The 22,479-nt window shown below is 42.4% G+C and overlaps 1 protein-coding gene across 3 annotated transcripts in view; it reads left to right on the forward strand.

Moving 5' to 3' along the window:
• The first annotated feature begins 13,997 nt into the window (after window positions 1-13,997).
• TTC27 (tetratricopeptide repeat domain 27) overlaps window positions 13,998-22,479 on the forward strand; it is a 188,365-nt gene continuing 179,883 nt past the window's right edge. For 2 of the 3 annotated variants that reach the window (XM_086700346.1, XM_086700347.1), the window contains exons 1-3: window positions 13,998-14,298; window positions 15,700-15,877; window positions 16,278-16,407. In XM_086700346.1, the coding sequence (XP_086556472.1) occupies window positions 14,199-14,298; window positions 15,700-15,877; window positions 16,278-16,407 (408 nt within the window). In that variant the 5' untranslated portion in view covers window positions 13,998-14,198. The remainder of the gene's footprint in view (window positions 14,299-15,699; window positions 15,878-16,277; window positions 16,408-22,479) is intronic. The other variant, XM_025927411.2, reaches the window with a different exon arrangement.

A 22,479-nucleotide genomic window follows, 5' to 3' on the forward strand; every position in this document is an offset into this window, starting at 1 on the left:
ATTAGGGGAGCAACCCGGTCATACTGTTTTAGGAAGATGATTCTACCAACTATGGGGAGGTAAGGAGATGAGTTAAGAGCCCACTATAGTCCAAGTGGTAGAGCATAAACTAGGACACAGAGGTAGAAAGGAAGGGGGGGTGGGAAATACATATTTTTTGGTATAAGAATAACCAGCATGTTTACAAGCTAAGTAGTCTGAGGGGGGTTGGGGTGGGGTAGGAAAGGTAAGCGTGAAGGCCTTAGAAAACAATGGAACAAAAACCAGCAGGCATAGGATGGCCTAGATCCAAAAGAGCATGTGCAGAAAATGTGAAGAAATTTGGAAACCAGTTGAGACCATTGGTCTATTCATAAAACTATCAACTAAGAAGACGTTATCTTAAAGTACAAAAATAAACTGCTTAGATACCATTGTAGCGTTAAGACCAATATCTTCAAAGTCAGACAGATGTAGAAAGTACATAAATATTTTTTTGATGTCCTGTGATTCGGTTTATGTAGGATAAGGTGGGTGAGGTGAGGTGTTCTAGTTAGTGTGTCTTACCCTGGTAAAGAGTCAAGGGTTTTGGTTCCTTTCCGTTAGAGACCCATCCCATACTTTATACAATGCTGTAAAAAGTGTGCAGCTTGTCACATTGTTTCCTCTCACTTTCTGCACTTAGCCCACAGCCACCTGGGAGCAATCTTAACCGTGACTTGAGCAGCACTGTTCTCAACAACTCAAATGAGGCTTGGCCCCGAGCCAGACAGTACTCCCTGGCCATTTAGTCCTTAACCCAAAGCTGATTATTTAAGTACACGAATTTCTACAGTTGGCCTTTTTTTTTTTTTTTTTTTGTAACCAAACAATATATACACTTAAAGTTGTATTCTGGTATGACCTTGTGTAGGTGCTAGAATAGTATTTTGCTGAAACAAGCCTCACATCTTGTGAGGCAATGAGACTGGTTAGAACAAAAGATTCCAAGATGGAAACTTTCATGCCCACTGGGTCAGCCTAGACATGGGAGTAACAGATCCAGTTGCAGACCTGGGGGGAAGCTAGACAGACTCAGCTGGAGGAGGCAGCCAGGGTAGCAGAGGACTGGAGCCAGCAGCCTGGCCCAAGCTGCCATGCTGATGCTCCAGTCTTGGGCAAGGCAGTCAGAGCCTGGCAGCTCTTGGGTTCATCTGGCTTCATAAAACTGAGGGGTTTTATTGTTATTATAGCTTAATGTACAGCTCACTATGGAAAGTTGGGAAAATCCTGAAAAATACAAACTGCGAAAGTAAACAGTTTTATGGTATCTTTTGCTCCAAATCTATTTTCTATACTTCTCTTTTCTATGCAATTGTTACATTGTATATACACTTCTATCAGCTTTTTAACAACACGTTAGGAACACTTTTTATCGTTAAGGAAACTGAATGGCTACATAATATGGATATACTTACCCAATCCCTTACTGTTGGACATTTAGGTTATTTCTGTTTTCTAATTACAAATAATGCTCTGATTAACATGGTCAGTACCTTTATTTTCTTCTGATAAATCCTAGAAATAAAGTTACTAGGTCAAAGGTTTTGATATATATAATGATGAATTGCTTTCCAGAGAAGTTGTATTGATTCTTACTTCCAGTATCAGTTAACATTGCCGTGCCCTGGCCAGCATTGGAGATTATAGTTTTTTAATCTAGCATTTTTACCTATTATCATCAAACATGCTTATATGTGCATTTCTTCAACATTATCTATTTATTAGCCATTTGAATTTCTATTTTGTCAATGATGACTTTATACCTCTTTCCCATTTTTTTATGTATTGTTTTAATGTTTTAATATATATGAGCTCCTTGTGTAGTAGGATTTTATTGTTTTTATCATTCTTACTGTATCTTTCCCAAATGGCCTTTTAATTTTTCTCACAGAAGTTTTAAACCACCATGAAATAATCTATTGATCTTTTCCTTTGTGATTTTAACTGCTTCTTTATTATTTTAAAGCACGTCCGTATACAAAGACCAAAGAATCCTATATTTTCTAACAGGGATTGATTTTGGTATTGGTCATAGGCCTGTCTGGATCCCAATTGGAACAGATTAAACCACTCTCTGGGTCTCATCCCCCATTCTATGCTCCCACCCAGCCGAACATAGTGGTAAGAATGCAAAAGCCATGTGCTCAAGTTGGAAGGTGCCAGGCAGGTTAAAAGGCAGCTCTTTGTTTTTTCTTATTTATTTATTTATTTATGTATGTATGTATGTATGTATGTATGTATGTATGTATGTATTTATTTATTTATTTATTTAAAGTAGGCTTCAGACCCAGCATGGGCCCAGTGCAGGGCTTGAACCCATGACCCTGAGATCAAGAGTCAGATGCTTAACTGACTAAGCCACCCAGGCACCCCAAAAAGAAGGAAGCTCTTTCTGGAGCACCTGACTGGCTCATTTGGTACGAGTCCCACGTTGGGCATGGAGCCTACTTTAAAAAAAAAAAAAAAGTCCTTTCACTTTTTTCTCTTGAAAAGCTGCCCAATTCCCCACAGCTTTCCATCTTTCAGCATCAACTCGCCTGATGCTTCAAGCTAAAGGAGCTGATCTGAGTCCTCTGAACCTGTCCATTTCCTAGATAGAAGAGGCATCCTCTGGCTTCCATCCCTTAGCCCCTCGATGTGACCCTGTAGTGACCCCACGGTCTCCACCAAATGACTGGTTTCCTTCTATGTTCCTGTGTTCCTGCTCAAGTTGCACCAGCTATATTTTCTTATGCAAGAAGAAATTGCACTGGTCACTATTTTGATAGTGTTTTCAATTTAATACACTTCTATTTCTCCAGGGAGGGAATGCCTGGTCCAGCCATGTCCAGGCTACTGGGGGCCTCAGGATACTGATCCTCTACACCTTCCTGGCCTCCTCTGTTCCAAGGGCTAGGTCACAAGCGTAGACATGGATCTTCATTCCTCTGCCTGCTCCCATCCCGCACTTCTGTTCTTTGCTATCGCTTTTCCCTAGCCTTCCTACAGATTTCCTTCTTTGGTTTCTCCCTCTTTTCAAGGGGCCACAGAGCCCCATCTCCCTAAAGCTGTTCTCATTATTTAGAGGGACTAGTTAGAGCTCTTGTAGCTAGTTTTAGCTGGTTGTGTCCTGAGACTTAAATGACACAGATTTCTCATTGTTTACTTCCAAAGACTGGAAATAGCTAGCTACCCATTGGATATTTTTTAACCTGGCAATTACATGTATTTCCGATTGAATTCTGTAGTTCATGCATGACACCCTTTATAAAAGGGAGTGTTAGGCTCCCTTTATCTTACGTTGGGTCTACTCTACAATAGTGGTTGAATTTTTTTTTGTTCACTGGCTCTGGCCAACTCTAGCACACCAGGGCTTTATCACACTTGGGAGCAAGATCTTTGTTTCTCTTTGTGTTGTGTGCGTGTCTCTTCCACAGTATTGCAAGTTTCCTGAGCTTGGGGACTGTTTACTTACTGGTAACCTTAGCTGCCAACAGAGTGTCCAGAATACTAGAGGTATTTAATAAATATTTATTGAAAAATTTTTTTATTTTTTAATGTTTATTTCATTTTTGAGAGACAGAGAGATGGAGCACAAGCAGGAGAAGGACAGAGAGAGGGAGACACAGAGTCTGAAGCAGGCTCCAGGCTCTGAGATGTCAGCACAGAGCCCGATGTGGGGCTCGAACTCACGAACCGTGAAATCAGGACCTCAGCTTAACAGACTGAGCCAACCAGGCGCCCTGAATTATTTTTTTTTTTAAAGGGGCGCCTGGGTGGCTCAGTCGGTTGAGCCTCCGACTTCGGCTCAGGTCATGATCTCGCAGTCTGTGAGTTCAAGCCCCACGTCGGGCTCTGTGCTAACAGCTCAGAGCCTGGAGCTTGCCTCCGATTCTGTGTCTGCCTCTCTCTCTGCCCCTCCCCCGCTCATGCTCTGTCTCTCTCTCTCTCTCTCTCTCTCTCTCTCTCTGTCAAAAATAAATAAACATTAAAAAAAAAAAAAAGAATAGTGGTTGAAACTTTCCTGAAGTCTTTTTTTTAAGCCTTAATTTGCTTAATGATTTGATCTTTAGATTTTAAGGTTAATCTAACCTTAACAGAAAGGCTTCTGAACTTGCCTTATGTAGTGTATTTTTTATTATGTATCTAGGAGCTTTATTTAAATCTCTTTTTTTTACCCTGCTGTTCTTAAACATTTTTTTTTCCATCTGATAATTTCATAGGTAATTGAATTAATTAGTACAGTGCTTTAGTTCAGGATAATAACCTGTCTTAAATGTCTTGTTATTTTACTTGTCTTCCTGAACTTGATGAAAATCCTTCATGATAGCCCTTTATTTGACTGTTGACAATAGTTTTAATTTAACTTCCTGTTTGTCTTCTGTCCTTGCAGTTTTACAATGTAATTGTCTTTTTGTTGTTTTTTTTAAATTTTTTTAATTTTACACAAGTGGATATTTAAAGTGAGAAAAAGAGATCGTAATTAAAATGCTACAAAGTGCCAAAAACAACCTAACACTAATTGAAATATACATATTTTGGCTGTAGTCTTTTTGCTATTGTTTTCACGGCTGTAATCTCTTGATCATCTCTTTACAGGCCACGATTTTTATAATATTTTGTAACTGTTGAATAGGAAGACCATTCCTTATTTCTTCCAGTATGGTTGATTAATATTTGTTTTTTATTATTGATGGTAGGGATGCATAAAACATACAACCTCACCCACGAACATATACCCTGTTTATAGTATTCCGATAGGATTGTGTCCCACCAACACATAAATTCTGCATTCCATGATTCCCATCAAAAAAAAAAAAAAAAAAACATGCTGGTTTTGTAATTTCTTTATTTTTTGTTCCTGTTGTCAACCAACATATTTTAATCCTTTGGCTCATTTGAATTTTCTCTTATAGTGGTTTAGGTTTTAAAAGCTTTTTATAAATGGACAGTTTAAAAAAAAAACTGTCCCTGTCAGTTTAAAAAAAAAAATCAGGCAGGGAAGCCTGGGTGGCTTGTCAGTTAGGCAGCCAACTCTTGATTTTGGCTCAGGTCATGATCCCAGGGTCGTGAGATCGAGCCCCCGCATCAGGCTCTTTGCTGAGCGTGGAGCCTGCTTAAGACTCTCTCTCCCTCTCCCTCTGCCCTCTCCCCCACTTGTGTTCACTCTCTCTAAAATAAGATAAAAATACACTGAAGAAAAAAAAAGAGGCAGAAAAGGCTCTAAGTGTTCTGTTTCTATGGACACAGTGATGAGCAGATTGACACTCTCTCCGCTCATGGTGGCCTGAGTCTGGGTGGGAAAAGGAACTCTGACCAAGTAATTCAGGATGATCTGTGCCCAAAAAAGTTCAGGGTCCCTGAGTGTCCACTGCACTTTCTCCCTGTGGGAAGGCAGGTCCAGCATTCCGTAAGTCTGACTCCTTTCCAGACCAGGTGTGATGTCAGGGACATTGCTGAAATCACTGGTTGTATTCTTTTGAGTTCCCCAGGAGTTCCTCCAGAAGGGATTGGGCAGCACACTGTTCTAGGACCTTGAGAACAGGTCACTGTGTGACCAGGAAGAACACAAGTCTCCTTTGTGTCCAGCAGCCAGACAATCACAGTGAGCCCAACGCTCTTCGAAGAAAATAGGGCCTCCGTCTGCTTAAGGTCAAGATCAGACACAGCTTCCCCATTTCAGGTCGTGACTTCATTGCCCTCTCTCAGCCCTTCTCCATATGCCAAGCCGTCAGGGAGAATGTCACTTCTAAGTATTTGGCTGGGATGCTGATTCTTCTCCACCTGCGCGATCACTGCAAACCTGCAGTCAGGCACCCTCCCAGGTTTTGTGAGCTGCACATCATAAACCTTGTGTAAAAGTCAAACATATTCCTGACAGGAGTAGAGTTCCATTTTGGCCAGGCACTGATGAGGATTGAGTCTTCTCACAATTAAAAAAAAAATTTTTTTTAATGTTTATTTGTTTTTGAGACAGAGACAGAGCATGAATGGGGGAGGGTCAGAGAGAGAGAGGGAGACACACAATCAGAAACAGGCTCCAGGCTCTGAGCTGTCAGCACAGAGCCCGACGCGGGGCTCAAACTCACAGACCGCAAGATCATGACCTGAGCCGAAGTCGGATGCTTAACCGGCTGAGCCACCCAGGTGCCCCTAGTCTTCTCACAATTTTAGATACCTGATTATTGGAAACATTTTCCATAGACATTTTCTCTGTATATTTCAAGCCTTGTTTCTCTTCCATCACCCATCTGTTTACCTCTGGCCCAGAGCACCATAGGACTTATTTATTTCGCCCTAAGACCTTCAACCTGTATTTTTGTTCCATAAGAGATCAACACAGAGAACTGGCTCTAGGAGTATCCCTGGATGTTGGTGGGGGCGCCTGGGTGGCTCAGTCCGTTAAGTGTCTCTGGCTTTGGCTCAGGTCATGATCTCACGGTTCACGAGTTCAAGCCCTCAATCAGGGCTTCGGATCTACTCTCTCTCTCTTAAAAGCAAATAAACACTTAAAAATAAAATCCTCTAAGTCTGTCAAAGGATTATGAGACCACTCACTAATCAGTACGTGAAATAAAAAGACAAAGCTGGATGTATTGCTTCCTACATAGTTTGCTGGGGCTGCCGTAACAAGTAACAGACGGAGGAGGCTTAAACAAGATCAAGGTGTTGGCATGACGCCTCCTGGCTTGGCCTGTAGGTGGCCGTTTTCTCCCTGTGTGTTCACATGGTCTCTGTGCATGTGAATGTTGTAATCGCCCCTTCTTATAAGGACATGGATTGGGGCCCACCCTCCTGGCCTTCTTTTACCTTAATTACCACTTTAAAGACTCTCCAAAGACAGCCACATTTTGAGAGGTCTTAACTGGGGGTTAGGATCCCAATGTATGAATTTGGGGGTAGCAGTTGTGGGGGGGAGACACGATTCAGCTCCTGACATTTTCTAAGTGAGGGGACATTTTCTACGTGAGGGAAAATTGTGTTGGTCAGGCAGAGTCTGTCCCAGCTGAGCAGTGTTGATCTTCCATAGGGTGAGGGGCACTGTGGAGTTCGGGGACTGGCAGCCTTTCAGAGAACCTGACATCATGGGAATTCGAGCTACTTCGGTGACACTCTTGGTGGTTGGCACTTAGATGCATGTTTAGCAGAGTGAGCCCATCTCCGCCAGGCTGAGCTTCGGCACAGGAGGCTGCCCCTGGATGGCTTGTACGAGCGTACGGGTGAGGCAGGTTGTCGTTGACACAGCAGGCTTAAAGGCCAGCCGAAGGGCCAGTCTTCCTCAGTTTGTGGCAATGTTATTCTCCATACAAGTGGCTTTCACCTGGTCCCACTTTTGGCCTAAAGTGGCCTAATACCCCTTCCCCGGAACTTGTGGTATTTCTGGCTGATTTATAAGTTTGCACTCTGAATCCCAGTCACTGATGTTCTGCTGGATTACAGAGCAAGGGACAGACACCAGAGCCAGCTGGCTCTCTCAGATCACTAGTTCTATGGCCTTAAATGGCTTCACCAAGATTCGGCTTCTTCTTCTGTAATTGGAAATAACAACAACGGTCTCACAGTGTTGTTATAAGTATCAATCATCAACATGACTTAAGGGAAACACCTAGCACAGTATCCATGCCACATACCACTTCATGGTTCTCATCTCCCACTTATTAGACTCGCCTAGAAGCTTTAAAAATTGCTGAGAAGAGGAATCTCCATAGCCCTCTGAGGCTCTGATTTAATTACAGTTGATTCCAGGCAGATGATGATAAAACTCCCAAGGTGGTTCTAAAGGTCAGCCAGGCTTGAGAACCATTATTAACTGCTCCACAATGGTAACTCTTTCAATCCATTCTCTTATATCTTGATTGGCTTTCCCCCTAAACGTGATACTCTTCCCAAACTTAAGCAATTTTTCTTCTACATACTTGAGAAGGAAAAGCCCTCCCCATGCTGTATGCACACAATTTTATGACAGGATGTCTGTGGCTCTGATGTTATAAGGGATGTGTCTTCAGACCCAAAAGTGGAATTGAGGAGACAGGGTGACTGGAAGGAAATATTTCTTTTTCCAAACTGTAAAAGGATCGCATGTCACATAGAAGTCTGCCCATGCATGACACTTATACAGGAAGATGCAAAGGGAGATACACATGCTGGATATTCTAATATTTAAGTTATTAAAGTGATTGTTTTTAATGTTTATTTATTTTTGAGAGAGAGAGAGAGAAAGAGCGTGAGCGGGGGGAGGGGCAGAGAGAGACAGACACAGGATCTGAAGCAGGCTCCAGGCTCTGAGCTGTCAGCACAGAACCCGACCCGGGGCATGAACTTACGAGTTATGAGATAGACATCTGAGCTGAAGTCAGACGCTTAACTGACTGAGCCACCCAGGCACCCCTCTAACTAATAGTTCTATGTGAAATATGTCCTATCATCCTACTTTGACAAATGTTATCTTCATAACCCATAGAATTTATGTATGTATGTATGTATGTATGTTGACCTTCTTTCAACAAAATCTTAATGATGGTTTAATACTTGTGTCAGTTCCTAGGGCTGCTGTAACAAATTACCACCAATTAGGGGGGGCTTGAATAACAGAGATTTATTCATGCACAGTTCTGGAGACCAAAAGTCTGAAATCAAGGTGTGGGCAGGACTAAACTCCATCTGAAGCCTCTACGGGAGAATCCATTCTTTGCCTTTTCCTGGTCCTATTAACACCAATAAGCTAAAGAATTAAAAATACGTGATGTAATTTTATTCCAAGTATATAAAGTTTGGATGTATTTTCATCAAAAATGTAAATTTTTAAGAAAATGTTAAGTTTCTATTTTTCCCCTAAAACTATTTATTAAAACTAAAAGCGAAATACAAACTATAATTGGGGCGCCTGGATGGCTCAGTAGGTTAAGCGTCCGACTTCGGCTTAGGTCATGAAATCGCCGTTTGTGGGTTTGGGCCCCATGTCGGGCTCTGTGCTGACAACCCAGAGCTTGGAGCCTGCTTTGGATTCTGTGTCTCCCTCTCTCTCTGCACCTCCCCTGCTCATGCTCATGCTCATGCTCTGTCTCTCTCCATAATAAATAAACGTTAAAAAAATTTTTTTTAAATGCAAAGTATAATCAATGACTCTCAAAACTTTCATGCTGGTTAAAGAAAGCTAAACTTTTAAAATATTTTAAACATTTAATCCAATCTTTTATAAAAACAAAATTCAACAGTTCTAGGGTTTGATGTCATCTACTGGCTAATGTGAAGAATTGGTGATGTATTACATCTCATTTGAATGGTACATCTGAGTTTTTTAAAACCATGAAATGTTTTCTAGCTACTGTCCATATGCGTTGTAAAGAAAATTTTATTTCATGACTACCTCCAGAACCAAAAATAGAACGCAAAGAGTAGCAAACAAAGGAATGAGCATCACTATTGAGAAAAGACACTTAATTGTGCAAGAATCTGTTACATTCATGCCAGGAGAGAGATTGTAACAAGTTAATTGTCCTTTCTCTTACCTATGAACTTCTGCAACTCAAACCTTCCCTGTATTTTTAATTCATCAGGACATAGATAATATGTAGAAAAGCCTTTCTCTGGAGTCTCAACAGCCTAAATCAAGAGGGCAGATGTTCAGGGTCACCTTGTGTCCTTGGATCTTAAATGACAGGAACCCTTACTCATGTATTCTTTGAGTCAGTTTGTTTGTGATACATAGGTCCCTTTAGAGCTTCCCACCCAGGGGAGGAGGCCCCCTTATGTGATTCTAAGCATGCCTAAGAGTTCTTGAGTTGAGGGAGAGATGGCACTCTCTAAATGGTGCTGGTTGGATCAAGCCTGGATTATGTGAGACTTAGCAGCATTGTTCCTGTATCTATACTTATGTCTCCTTTGTATCCATTTTCCATCTAGTGAAGTCTTGTTGAAAGCCTTATCGTATTTTCACCTGAATGAAGACCTATCGAGGGAAGGGTCTTATTTTGCTTTGTGGGGGAAACAGCATACCCTTGAGGGGAGCGTGCTATGTTAGTGTTTAGAGTCAAATTCTAGGAGCCCAAGGACAAAGTAAAACCTAGGAGGACATCACGGGGCTGCCTGCCTTCAGTCCCTACTGACCAGGGCAGTTTCCAAAGAAGGAAACCTTATGGGATCTGGTTGCTTTTCATTAAGGAGGGTAGCTCCTTGTTCTGTCTCTTTTGACTTCTATTCCTACCAATATTCCACCCTCACCCACAAACATTCTTTCTTTCCTCTGCTTCTCCAATCTTTGCTTTTAGGGATTTTTAGCGCCTGTACTGACCTAGACTCTAGAGCTGTTTCTAGTATGTTTACTTGGGAAGTTATTTCACTTATTTACCTACTTGCTCTGTCCTGCAGACCAGTCACATACTTCTCACCCACCGGTGTTCACCAGATGTGGAGAGCATGGAACTTTGGGGGTCAGACTAGGTTCAAATCTTAGTGCAATTGTGGGCAAGGTACTTACTTCTCAGTTTCCTTATTTGAAAAATTGGCTTAATAATATTTACTTTAAAGAGTTATTGAGAGTTAAGTGAGATATCCATTGAACTGTGTTTAACACCACATCTTCTTAGTCTTATAACTTCAATCCATGTTAATTTGTTTGCCACAGGACACAGACCCAGCTAACTCTCTGGAGGGTTCCTGGTAGTTGTGAGGTTTTGTTCTGAGAGACACAATTCTTGGAAAGAGCAGAGGACCAGCAGTGGGATGAGAAGAAAGAATTGTGTGTCAGGTGAACGCTTTTGAATACTAGTCTTGGGAGAGAAGATTTTATGTTTTATACAATGGACACTTTTTAGAAAACAGTGTTATTGAGGTATAAGTGGGTATAGTTGACATAGAAAAAGGTGCACGTATTTTAACTGAACAGTTAAAGTTTTTCCATATGTATATTCCCATGAAATCATTAGTACAATCAGATAGTGAACATATCTCTTACCCGTCCCCCCAATGTCTTTGTTCCTCTTGGGAATCTGTCCCTGCTTTCCTCTTCATTCCCCCCCCCCCCCCGGGAAACACTGATCTGCTTTCTGTCATAAAGTACTTTGCATTTTCTAGATTTATATAAATGGACTCATATATTACTTTTCCTGGCTCATTTTACTCAGCATAATTACTTTGGTGTTTGTGTATATTGTGTGTATCTATAGTTTATTCATTATTATAGCTGAATACTAGTCCATTATAGGAATATATCACAATTTGTTTATTCATTCATCCATGCATGGACATTTGGGTTGTAGCCAGTTTTTGGCTATTGCTAAAAATGCTGCCACACACAATAATTAAAAATTATTATTAAACATGAGATTTATTAATGAATATGAAAAAGGATCGAAGGATCATGAAATGCTGGTTACAATCCTGCCTCCTTTTTACTACTTAGAAAGATATGAGATAAGATTAGTTAAAACACATAATGTGTATCAAACCTGAAGCTGCTTGGAGAAAGTTCATTTACAATACAATTTAAGGTTCTAGGGTAAACGTGGCGTATTCAATATATGCCACCTCTTCTTCTTCAAAACCCACTACATCTATAGTAAAGATAAAAATTAAGACATAATCAACAGGGAAGGAGACCATGAGGCTGGGTAACCCTGTCTGGGAGCTAGTAACTGATGTAGCTGACCAGAGAAGGCACGATCCTAAAAATGCAATGGAAAAAACTAAGGCACACTTGCAATCAGACTGAAGAATCCTCAAAAGACTCAGCAGCTGCGTGCACCAGATACCCCTGGGACTGAAGATTATGGGGTGCGAGGAGGAGGGGCTAAAATGAGGAGGATTGAGGCAAAGCTGATTCAGTCATTTGGAACCCCTGCCCACTCCTTTCCCTCCACCCCAACTGTAGTGGTCTTTACATGGTCTGATATTCAGACTGGATCTTGAATGGTGACACTCCTGGCTTTCTTGCTCTACTTGGCTCTGGAACTCTGGCAACCAGACCGTCACTGTCTAGGTAGGAGATTTAAAGAGTCTCCGAGAGGGGTGCCTGGGTGGCTCATTCGGATAAGCCACCTGATTTTGGCTCAAGCTGTGATCTCTCCGTTGGAGGGATGGAGCCCTGCCTCCAGCTCTGTGCTGACAACATGGAGCCTGCTTGGGACTCACTCTCTCTGCCCATCTCCTCTCTCTCTAAATAAATAAATAAACTTAAAAAAAAAAAAAAAAGAGTCTCTGAGAAATCTGGCCAGCTCAAAAAAAAAAAAAAAGAACTTAATAGATGGGGACATCAGGGTTCCCAGCAACCTGCCGAGACAAGGCGCTCCATGGATCCCCAAGTGGACCTGCCCTGCCCATCAGCTCAGTATCCACTCCATATATATTTTTTTCAGTTGAGACCATATTTTTTTCTTCCACATTTTTATTCCTGGAGTCCATTTTGCCTGAAGAGAGATTAATATACTTAATTACTATGATTGTGAAGCATATCTCATTTAAGGATTTTTTAAAAGTTGATTTATTTATTTTGAGAGAGACAGAGACAGCGCGAGGGGGGGGAGGGGCAGAGAGAGAGAGAGAGAGAGAGAGAGAGAGAGAAACAATCCCAAGCAGGCTCTACACTGTCAGTGCAGGGCCTGCCGAGGGGCTAAAACCCACGAAACCGTGAGATCTTGACCTGAGCCGAAACCCAGAGCTGGACGCTTGACCCACTAAGCCGCCCAGGCACCCCTCAAGTGCAAACAAACCAACCTTGAATTCTAGAGAAAGCACCAAGTTCACTGTGTGGGACAAGGGGGCTCTACAGGCACCCGAGGAATGGTGTAGTGGTCAGTGTTTCTACTGTCAAATGGTTTAGACAGTGCTGGATTCTGTGCTGAAAAAAACAACAATAGGGACGGACACCCTGATTAAATATCATTTCCCGCACAAATAACTTTTAATTACTTCTCAATGAGAAGACCTTCTCGGGCTTCTGCTCTTCTCCGCTCACAGCTCAGGTCTGGCTTCCTTTGGCTTCTTGCAGCAGCCAAGCACCATTCCCCCCAGGAGCGGCTCTTTCAGAGATCTCTTGCACTTTTATTGCCGCAGGAAGGCTGCGCGGTCGGGATTGCCCTGGATCGTGCACGGCATTCCATTCTCGGAGGGCAGGCGTCAGGCCCACTCGGGTGGCGTCCCGCCCCGCTGAGGCCTGGCTCTCTGAGCCTCCGTTTAGGCCTAGGAGGGCGGCTACGAGGAAGAAAGGACAAGGAGAAATGCGAACGAGGCGCCAGCTCTGTGCTCAGCGGCAGGCCCGCAGGGGTGACAGGTTTCTGGCGTCAGTCTTTCCTCCACTAACTTCCTTCCCTGCACCAGCCGCCGGGCCACATGCCCCACTCGGTCATGATTTAGTGGCAGCGTCAAAACCAGATACTTTCCTTACACTTTTTAATTTTTAAAGTTGGCTTGTATTTGTTTGTGTATGTGTGCATACAGGTATGTAATCTCTACTCCTGACATGGGGCTTGAACTCACGACCCCTAGATCGAGTGGCCGGCTCCCCGGCCTCAGCCAGCCAGGCGCCCCGATACTTTCCCCACACTTTCATTCTTTCTAAGAATAAAGACCTAGTCTCTGCGGACGAGGTTCTTAACCCGGAGTTCGCGGACTCCACTTCAGAAGGTCTCTAACTTGCCGGACGGTACCCAAATGTTGGCACTAAGGGCCCACGTGCATTTTGCCGCCAGGACCCGCGTCAGGTAGTCAGGAGGGTTCTGATCCAAAAAGGTTTAGGAATCCAAGCGGTAGACCTTTCCTATTACCTCTTCTTCTCAGACCAAGACCGCCGTTTAGCCTCATTTTATTTAATCCCAGTCCGCAGCGGGTGGGGCAAGAGGACTCCACGCCGCTCAAATCGTCTACAGCTCGCGGCCCCCGCCCCTAAAGAGGAGACCCGCCCTCGAACCCGCCCATTGCCCGCTCGGGGCGGGGCGTCTCTACGGGGCATGCTCAGTACTAAGAACTTGGGTTGGTCTCTTAGGCGGAAGCCGGGGCGGAGTGTGTGTGTTTTTTCCCAGGGTGTCCCGCGCTGCTGTCATGGCCGCGTCCGTGTTCCTGTGTCTGCACATGGAGTTCTAAGGCTGTGGGTGTATTCACAGGAACTGTCACCACGAGATTTCAGCGTCTTTGAGCCCTCCTCCTTTCACCTTCTTTAGTTGACTCCTGTGTGACCCTCGTAGGAACCTGTTTGGGCTGCAGCGATGTCCAGGGAGATGTGGATACCGGAGCTGGCAGTTTTGAGGGGCTTCCCCACTGAGGCTGAGCGGCAGCAGTGGAAGCAGGAGGGAGTAACCGAATCAGGTGAGAAAGGCGAACCTTCCAGGAACGTAGGCCAGCGTGTGGACTGTCAGGAGAAAGAGTGGCGGCGGCTGGGTTTTCATTCTTCCGTGTTTGTTTTGTTTTTCTGCCCAAATCTAGCTGATTCCTTAAAGCTTTGGATTGTTGCATCCTTGATGTAGCGGGTGGGGTCCTTGGGCTCTGCTTGTCTTTACCCCAAGCTTCTCACCGCCTCGGTTCAGTGATGACACCGATGGCGATGTCAGCGTCTTTTCTAAGTCCTTAACTTTTATATATTTAATCCTTGTAATAGACATGTAAGGTAGATACTACATTTAATACCATTTAAATGAAGACATTTAAAGACATTGTTTAAATAATTTATTCAAGGTCCCACCGCTGAGAAACAGAAAAGCTAAAACGAGGCAGCAAAGATGTAATTCTTGTGAACAGTACACATTTACAGGAGAGGTAGGGTTAAAAGGCATATTTACTAGTGATAAATGTAGGATATAGGCGCATCTGGTTGTGGGATTAAGGCTGGATCCAGAAGAGAAGTAACAATTTAGGACAGTATATAAGCGGGGTGTGTGTGTGTGTGTACACACACCTATTGTGTACACATACAAGCAATAGGTGCTTCAGGAGAGAGGTAGTTTTTGAAGTCTGGTCATCTGGATAATTTTCAGGGAAGAAGTCAGATTTGAGCTGAATTTTGATTAAAGAATGAGACAAGTGGAGAAGAACCCAGCAGGAAAAATCACAGGGATATTCATGGGGTATTAGGGGAAAAATGAGTGAACCAGCTGTGCCTCAGGGAGTATAGTGTGGGTAGGAGGAGCCAGGTTATGAAAGGCCTTAGACCCCTGTGTATGGAAACTTTTCTCTTGTCAGTAGGAATCTTTTTGAATTCCCAACAGAAGGGTGACAATACAGTAAAACCTTGGATTGCAAGTAACTAGTTCTGTGAGTGTTCCTCAAGATGAGCAAACATTTCTAATAAAGTTTGACTTGATAAATGAACGATGTCTTGTGTCACTGAATGTCACATGATCACAACTGAGCCAATGGTTCTTGAAATTTGCTTTGATATACAAGTGCTTGGATTACAAGCGTGTTTCCGGAATGAATTATGCTTGCAAACCAAGGTTTTACTGTACTTACTAATGAGGAATATTATTCCTGGGTGTAGCTTCTACCTTGCTGCTCGTTGTATGGATGAGCTGCTAATTGTAGAAGAGGTGGTGTTTGTAGAATGATGGGAATTTGCTCAGTGCTTTGTGATTAATGTACAGTAGGCATTCTAAGAATATACATTTAAAAATTTTTGCATACTAAAATGGTAGATTTACCTAATGGTGTTATCATTTACAGTTTGAAAAAAATGGTTCTTTTGGATTATTGGACTAATTTTTTATATTGCAGAGAGTGGATCTTTCTTACAGTTGCTGCTAGAAGGGAACTTTGAGGCCATATTCTTAAATTCGTTGACTCAAAATATTTTTAACTCAACCACAATGACTGAAGAAAAGATTGACAGCTACCTTGAGAAGCAGATAGTAACATTCCTGGATTACTCAACAGATTTGGACGCAGCTGAAAGGTAGAATTTTATTTGAAATTTTCATAGAGGAACAGACAGTACATTTACTAGAAAGACATTGGTTTTAGTTGTCATTGGAAAACCTGTGCTGTCCAGTATGACAGCCCAATAATCACATGTGCTTTTTGAGCACTTGAAATAGGGAGTGCAACTGACGGACAGAATTTTACATTTCATTTAATTGTAATTAATTTAAGTTTAAAAGAGCCTTATGTGGCTCACTGTTGTAATATTGGACATTGAGACATAAATTGTTCAGGTTTCAGAAATTTTGTTTTGTAATACTTGGATAATCTCAATAACTGTTGGTTAATATTTTACATTTTTCCTAACAAAACTGAAATGGAATTAGTTGTGGTTACACAGTGGTTCATATTTGTTTCTTTATTCTTCTATGCAGACAACAGCTGATATTCCTAATTGGTGTAAGCAGTTTGCAACTTTTTGTTCAGAGTAACTGGACGGGGCCTCTTGTTGATTTACAACCTCAGGATTTTTTGCCATCCTTTTTGTTCCAGCAGTTCAGTGAGGTATGCTTTTTGGAAATGTCATATATGGTTATTATTGTGTTACTATTTTTTTCTTTAGGAACTAGTCTTTATAACCTGGAGTTAATGGCAGGTAGGAAAAAAGAAAAAACATGACTGTATAGCTTGTACAAAGCCTAGTAAGAATGCTTGTTCATTGGTCAGATTTTCAACTACTTCCAGAAGTTCCATTGTCAGTCATAGACTCCTCATGGAACTCTCCCAATTTATGGAGCTCTCTTAGTTTGCCCTTTTTACTAAAGTCCAGGCACCTGCACCAGTCACCCAGTTGCAGATATTACCACAGTTACGTAAAGATCTTTTCTGGCAAAGCAGCAAAACTGGAAATCTGTTTAATTTTATTGCAGGTAAATTGTGCTGCTGTGCTTAAGAATGGATCCCATGGGTGGTTTCCTTTATATTACAAATACTTCTTTAAAGTGCCTGGCACAGAAGTGCTCCATGGTGATAACAATTATTGTCCATATATAAAGACAGTATTACTGATTGGCATTAGTATGTTATCAGTAGAACATACAGTTCGAATTCTGCAACAGTTTTTCAGTGCATATGCATGGAGCTTGGTGAGTATGACATACTCTATAAGAGAAGTGTGGTGACAGTGACTTATCCAGTCACCGCAGAGATCTAGACATAGCTATCAATCACTAAGCCTAGAAAAAGGGCTCCTTAGCATCTGAAACTTTTGCAGCAAAAGTGACCTGTTTTCTGTTAGCAAGCTTCTCAAAATTAGAAGTAGCAAATGAAAGGGGAATGAAATTATTAGAGATAAGTGTTAATAATCTGATGGTAGAGGGGCGCCTGGCTGGCTCAGTTGGTGGAGTGTGCGACTCTTGATCTTGGGGTCATGAGTTTGAGCCCAGTGTTGGGCATAGAGCTTACTTAAAAAAATAAATAAAATATATTTAAAAAAAATAATCTAATGGTGGTGTGGAAAGAGAAGTACCAAAGCAGCCACAATCTGATAGCTACAATAATTAGCACTGCACTGTCAGTGTAGTGAGTCACTATATTAGGTTGCAGTAGAGTAATTGAAATTCATAATCCTGGCCCTAAATCGTTACTGAAAGGTTAAAGGATCATCTGTATCTCATGTCTAAGAAGGGAATTTTTTTTTTAAAGCAGGCTCCATGCTCGAGATGGGGCTTGAGCTCACGACCCTGAGATCAAGAGCCAGATGCTCTACCAACTGAGTCACCCAGACGCCCTTCTAAGAAGGGAACTTAATCTGCACTTTACAGAGGTTTTCATCCAAAGTAATTAAACTAAAATCCCAAAGCTTATGTGACTTAAAGAGATCTGCTTCACTTTTCTAGAACTTTGCTATTATGCGGAACATCTCACTCCCTCTCTTACTGTGTATGAAACGGTTTCTGCCTCTTCAGTCCTTTGGCGTTAAAAACTCACCAAAGTCATAAGTGTGTTGAGAATGGCTTTGTGGGGCGAGTGGGGCTTAATTGACATGTGTTCCATCAGTTTGAGGTATTCTAAAGATGAGAAGACAGAGGCTCCCGGTGGTGAAGGAAACTTGACAGGGGTCTTATAGCTGGGCAATTGGAAGCCACATTTTCTGGGTCCAAATCCAGTCCTCTTTCTGCTCTCTACTGGTGTAGAAGCACCTGTAAAGTCAGGTAACAATTCAAGGAAGTACATACGTAGGTTACATGAGAGATTTGGACTGTAAGAATATTGAAATTAACCAAATTAACCAGTATTGAAAGTGGATGTGTCAGACAGTTTAGTTGGGGGTGGAGCGTGAGTTGAACCTGAAGGGTGATGAGGAAATGGACAGGTGGAGAAGAGGAGGAAATGCAATCTGGGTGCAGCCATGTGAGCAGAAAGTCAGAGGGGAGAAGAGCATACTGTTTGTGGGAACGGGCTGCTCTGAGCTTGCTGGAGTAGCAGTAAAAGGTCAGACTTCATGGGATTCAGGCCAGACTGTAGGAAACCTTGAGACTTTGATTTTAGTTTTTTTTTTTTTTATTAGAACTACCTCATACATTCAAAAAAGCGTATAAAGTGTATACAGTTTAAATAATAAAAGCCCTTGGTTCCCACCACCCAGCCTGAGAAACATTAGCAGCATTGAAGAACAGAGCTTCCTGACTGCTGTTCCCCAGATGTTGAGCCCTGTGTCATTGCAGTGTCCGTGTGGGGCCTGGGCTGGGTTGGGGGAGCCTGTGAACTGGTCTCCACCGGTTAGCAGCATTTGCTAGTTCCTGCTGGGCACCACTAATAATAGCATCTTCTGCGGATGCTGTGCCTTGGAAAAGGTTGGGAAATACTGCCTCAGAAGGTCCCCTGTGTGCTTCCTGATGGCAGCCCTGGCCCCCCTCTCCCATGAACCAGGCTCGATAAATTTTGTGTTAATCATTCCATTGCTTTTCTTCATAGTTTTAGCACCTGTGTAACTCCAGGAAACATACTGTTTAATTTTTCCAATTTTTGAACTTTTATAAATAAATGACATACACTGTACGTCTTCTGTGACTTGTTAGGCTCAGTGATATATTTTTGAAATTACATCATTTTTCACTTTTACTGTTGTATAGTATTCCAGTTGCATGACTAGACCAGAATTTATATGTCTGTTCTACTCTTGGCCATATGGTATGTTTCCTTTTTTTTCCCCCCAATATATTACATACAGTGCTATTAGGAACATATCTTCTGGTAGTCATTTGCAAGAATTTCAAAGCACAGCATACTGAAAAAATGATAGCGTTTGTTTGATGCAGTGTGCTAAATGGAGGAGGCCCTTGGGCTTTAGTTGGGTACCCTGAGGGCTGAGGGGATGATCTTTTTTTTTTTTTTTTAATGTTTTATTATTTATTTTTGAGACAGAGAGAGACAGAGCATGCACGGGGGAGGGTCAGAGAGAGAGGAAGACACAGAATCTGAAGCAGGCTCCAGGCTCCGAGCTGTCAGCACAGAACCCGACACGGGGCTTGAACTCACAGACCATGAGATTGTGACCTGAGCCGAAGTCAGACGCTCAACTGACTGAGCCAACCAGGCGCCCCTGAGGGGATGATCTTTTAACACACTTGTATACCCATGCCAGCAGGAAGTTGGGAAGCTCCTTTGTGGTGTATATTTCCATGGGTGGAATCGCTATGCCCTAGAGTATACACATGTTCAGTTCTTCTTGGTAATGTCAGATTGTTTTTGTTTATTTCTTTGTTTGTGTCAGGTTGTTTTTAAAGGCATACTCAAGGGGCCCCGAGGTAGCTCAGTCTGTTGAACATCTGACTCTTCGTCTTGGCTCAGGTCATGATCTCATGGTTCATGAGTTCAAGCCCTGTGTCCAGCTCTGTGCTGACAGTGTGGGACCTGCTTGATATTCTCTCTCTCTCTCTCTCTCTCTCTCTCTGCACCTCCTGCACTGGCTCTCTCTCAAAATAAATAAACAAACTTAAAAAAAAAATAAGACAAAAGGAATACTCAATTTATACTCTTTTCCAGCAATCCAAGAATTTGGAAGGTAGGGGGAATTGAAGTTTTTAAACACGAGTACAGTCATTTTCCTGTGGTAATTCATGATTCTTGGCTCTTGTGAAGCACAAATATTTGTGAATATATTTTATTGTCATAGAGTATAGTGACCAAAGCTAAATTCATTTTCCTTGCCCACAGATCTCTTCCTGCCCCTCAGCAAGGTTCAGGGCTATGCTAATCATTAGCAAGGCTGCAAGGACAGGGCCAGGATCAACTGCCTTATGGTGGTGTGGCCTTGTCATTTTTAACACTGTTTTCTGGTTTCTGATGCTAACTGGTCTCAGAGGAATAGCACTAAAGGTCCATGTCTGAGCAGTACATGAGCTGTGCTGACAGTGGAGAGCTTGATGTGGGCTCGAACTCACAAACTGTGAGATCATGACCTGAGCCGAGGTCGGATACTTAACCGACTGAGTCACCTAAGTGCCCCTAAACAATCCTCTTTAAAAATGGACAATTTCCCAAAACCTCTGGAAACACATTTGGAACTCAGTTGCAATATCAGTGTTATATCTCGGGTGTAGGCAGAGGCTGATTTACTAAAGCAGAAGATAGAAAAGCATTTCATTTTTTTGATTATGCAAGGTAGCACTGGGAAGAGAAATGTATTTATTTATACATTCACTCATTTATTTGTTATTTGTCTTGTTACTACCATCTCCCGAGAGTTTTGAATTGAAGAGTAGGAGGTTTAGTAACCAACCCCTGCTTTGAGTATCAGAGGTAATGATACCCAGGTGGTATATCATGGGCTGTCTCTATCTCTTTGTATAATTTTTTATTTGTTACCCTAGTAAATTACTTGTTTGCTGCTTCTGTTTAGGGATTTCATTTGCAAGAGAATGATCTAAACGTGTGCTAGAATGGTTAGTTATGTTTCTCATTTCAAAGTGATTAGAATATGGATTTTTCTTTTTTTCTTTTTTTTAAATATGTATATATTCTTGAGTGTGTGTGAGAGTGGGGGAGCGCGGGAGAGGGTCAGAGAGAGGGGGAGACAGAGGGTGTGAAGTGGGGTCTGAGCCATCAGCACAGAGCCTGATGGGGGCCTTGAACTCACGAACCATGAGATTATGACCTGAGCTGAAGTCGGATGCTTAACTGATTGAAGCACCCAGGTGCCCCACAAATTCTTTTTCTTAAAGGCATGTCATATCTTGTAGTGTGCCAGTTTGGTCTGGACTTTGGGAAATAAGGGTGGTTATATCCTTATTTTGACATCTTTGTGTGACAGAGAACTCAATGAGGCTGCATATCTAGTCTTGGCACATTAGGCAGGTTCTTCTCCCAAGTTCTTTTTTTTTTTTTTTTTTTTTTTTTTTTTAAATTTTTTTTCAACGTTTTTTATTTATTTTTGGGACAGAGAGAGACAGAGCATGAACGGGGGAGGGGCAGAGAGAGAGGGAGACACAGAATCGGAAACAGGCTCCGAGCCATCAGCCCAGAGCCTGACGCGGGGCTCGAACTCACGGACCGCGAGATCGTGACCTGGCTGAAGTCGGACGCTTAACCGACTGCGCCACCCAGGCGCCCCTCCCAAGTTCTTAACTGAGTATATTTGCTGGTATATTCGGCACCTATGCATGGGGGTCTTGCAAGACGCCTTGTGCTCACGTGTCTCAGACTGAACTCATGGTGAGGGTCTCCCGCACACCTGGTCCTCTTCCAGTGTCTGTATCTTAGTAGCCACGCCACCATAAGGTAGTGGTCCTAGTCGGAAGGCTGGAAGTGATCCTGGCCTGGTGCTTGCATTCTTCCTAATGCTTACATAGCCCTGAACCTTGCCGAGGGGCAGGAAGCGGTCCGTGGGGAAGGCAGCATGGGATGCTAGGAAGAACACTGATTTGGGAGTTGGAAAACAGGCTGGAATCTCTGTTCAGACACTGACGTCTGTGTGATTTTTGACTGCACTTAACATTTGTGTCTGTTTCCTTCTAAAATTGAGGTAGTTGTAGTAACTTCAAAATAGTTTCTTAATTATTGAGGTTTAAAAAAAATTCCTCTGGCCTTAGTGTAGGTAGCGGTAAGCTTTGTTTGCAGTCTGCTAGTGCTCTTTCTTTATTCCTCTATTACACTTCTTGACGATGAAGGGAGGACAGTGGGTGAACCCACAGCTTTTTCTTTCTTGCCGGTATTGAATGCTTCAACAATGTATTTACCCAGGCAGTGGCATTATTTGGATTATTTAATTTAATCGTTACACGTACCCTATAAGGTGTGGGTTCTATGATTTCATTTTGTAGTTAATGATGTTTCAGTTCAAAAATTTACCTACATCCACAAACTAACAAGAGGCAGAAAAAGGACACTGTCCTGTGTCTGTGAACTTGGAGCCATGTTTCTAATGGGTAAGCATTCCTGCTGTCTTGTGGCAGTCGTCAAAACTATACAGTGCACATTTTAGAAAACGCAGGTGATTTGTCCATTGTAGAAAGTCTCTGTTTAGCTAAAGACTGGATTTTCCAAACGCATGTCTTTTTTTGCAGCCTTCTGTTCCTACTGGTCCATAGTTTTAGGCCCACTCAGCATTTGATATGTAAGATCTAGCTGACTGTT

This window comes from Puma concolor, chromosome A3, assembly GCF_028749965.1.
Source record: "Puma concolor isolate L17-30 chromosome A3, mPumCon1.1.hap2, whole genome shotgun sequence".
NCBI lineage: Eukaryota > Metazoa > Chordata > Mammalia > Carnivora > Felidae > Puma > Puma concolor.